This window comes from Octodon degus, unplaced genomic scaffold (assembly GCF_000260255.1).
Source record: "Octodon degus isolate 3935 unplaced genomic scaffold, OctDeg1.0 scaffold00018, whole genome shotgun sequence".
Classification (NCBI taxonomy): Eukaryota; Metazoa; Chordata; class Mammalia; order Rodentia; family Octodontidae; genus Octodon; species Octodon degus.
Window position 1 is genome coordinate 23,761,946 of NW_004524594.1, and position 2,333 is coordinate 23,764,278.

At 35.4% G+C, this 2,333-nt stretch overlaps 1 protein-coding gene across 1 annotated transcript in view; it reads right to left on the bottom strand.

Moving 5' to 3' along the window:
• Positions 1-1,794: 1,794 nt before the first annotated feature.
• The window catches only part of LOC101577241 (T-cell surface glycoprotein YE1/48-like), a gene marked incomplete at its 3' end in the record, with an annotated part of 14,490 nt that continues 13,951 nt past the window's right edge, over positions 1,795-2,333 (bottom strand). The window contains exon 6 of the mRNA XM_023710598.1: positions 1,795-1,828. Within this exon, the coding sequence (XP_023566366.1) occupies positions 1,795-1,828 (34 nt within the window). The remainder of the gene's footprint in view (positions 1,829-2,333) is intronic.

The following is a 2,333-nucleotide window of genomic DNA, read 5'->3' on the forward strand; positions in this document are numbered from 1 at the left end:
ATCATTAGTCTATAGGTAAATACAATTAAAAATCTACACAGAAACGTGTACACAAATACGAATGGCAACTTTATTTGTAATAACCAAAACCTAGAAACACATGAAATAGTCATAGGTAAGTAAATTATTTACATTGTGGTACATCTATAATCAGGATACTGTTTTGTAACCAAAAAACCATATTTTTGATACATGACAAAGCACAGATTAATTTCAAAAATATGTCCAACATAAGCAAACCAGATACAAAGGAGTGCATGATGCCTGAAATAGAGTAACAGTTTATACTGAGGGAAAGTGTGTCATTGCCTACATGTGACTCAGTATGTGCTGAGAGGCTACAAGGAATCTTAGGGGTGACAGAACTGACCTACATCTCATTTTGATGGTGTATAAGAAGTGTATATATTACATAAAACCTATATTCCTCATGACTTCAAGGTGTTACATTTATTATATGCAAAATATAACTCAAGAAAGATAATTTCTAATGGGTCAAAGTCAAGATAAACAAGGACTGAAGAACTGCTCCTGACTAAGGACACCACAACTGAATGTAGTGGCATAGAGGGCAGAGACCTGAAAATTTTATTGTGGGGACAGAGAACCTACATTACAGGTTGGATCAGAGGACTATATACCAATGTTAAATTTCCAGATTCTGATAACTGCAGCAAAACATCTGCAGCTAATACCTATACAAAAGATACATGAAAATTTCTTCAAATATCCTTGCTAATATTCAGTAAATTTGCAATTCTATATTTATGGGAATATAAGTTAGTTTATTTTATATTTTTATTTTTTTCTTAATTTATGTATTTGGTACAGGGTCTCAGGATGCAGTTCAGACTCATAGTCTACTGTTTTCAGCTTCCACAGCTCTGGGATTGCAGGTGTGGGCCACCACTCCCGGTGGTCTCACTGTGTGCCCAGGGCGGTGCTGGCTCAGCATATGGCACTGGGGATTGAACCCAGGTCCATGTGCTTGCCAGGAAGGCGCTTAGACCACTGAGTTATCTCTGCAGTCCCTACAAATTATTTTAAAAGATAAGGTAAGCTAGAAGAAAAAGAAATATGCACAACTATAATCTAATAATTCCCTTTTTATGTTTTGATTTAGGTACTATAGATTGAAACTAGGGTCTTTGTACTCAGCTATGTTGCAAGGCCTTATTTTTTAAAAAATTTCAGACAGGATCTCACAGAGGTGGCTAGCCTGAAGCTCAAACTTGGGATCCTCCTGTCTCAGCCTCCCAGCATGTTGGAATTACAGGCATTCACCAATATACCTGCTATTATATTTCTTATTTATGATATCAGGACAAGATATTGAAATGATTTCCCACATGGATAAGAAAAAATACAGACTGTATTAGTTTCCTTAACTAGACTTGTAAGTGGTTCAGGAAAAAAAAAAAAAAGAGAAAGAAAAAACAATATTTCAAGGTGATTAAAGGCAAACTGCTCGCCGATGACAAACTCTGGCTCTTCTCCAGAAAGAGCAATGGCTCCTGCCCTCTCCATCGTGCTCCACAGCAATGTTTCCTTCCTTTTCAGGATCATTTCTGTTTCCAAGCAGACTTGGTCCTGGAGTCAGAAGTGTTTATTTGTTAGTAATTTAAATTATCACAGGAAAGAAAGAGAAATGACACCCTTCCATGTTTACTTCTCTTTCTTGCTGCACATGAAAGCAGGGAAAAGGTCATCCATTCTCCTTTCACAGATACAGTTGGAGGGAGTTTCACAGGAGCCATTTGATATTTTTGTTGCAGTTAAAAATGCACATTTTCCTTCTCCAGGAAATAGAGTCCTTTTTGTAACATTCCTGTAGAGCAGAAAACATGGGGGCAACTGCATAATTCTGAAGCTTACCATGACACAAGTAATGAATTTTTCATAATTCTCTTGCTTGAATAGAATATGGAATTATGAACCATAAATTCACCATTTAAAATGTTCTTTCATTTCTAACTCATTAATAGAATAATGGCTTGTAAGTTTCATTTTATTTCCAAATGGCAGGTTTTGGTCAGCAGGCAAAAATAATTTGCAATATTATAATGCGGTTATGAGACATGAAGCCCGCTGTGTTATTTTTTTTTCTTTATTGGATTATAATTTATTGGAAAATGACTGCAACTGAATGTTAAATTCCAAGGAAAATTAATTCTTTTTTTTTCTCTACAGTTTTATTGATAAACATATAGCAATGAGACAGTTTCAAATCAAATCGGAAGTACAGTTTCAACAAATAACACACTGTATATATTCTTCTTAGTGGTTAATTGCTGTACAAGATGCGGACTTGTGATCCTATTTACAAACACCAT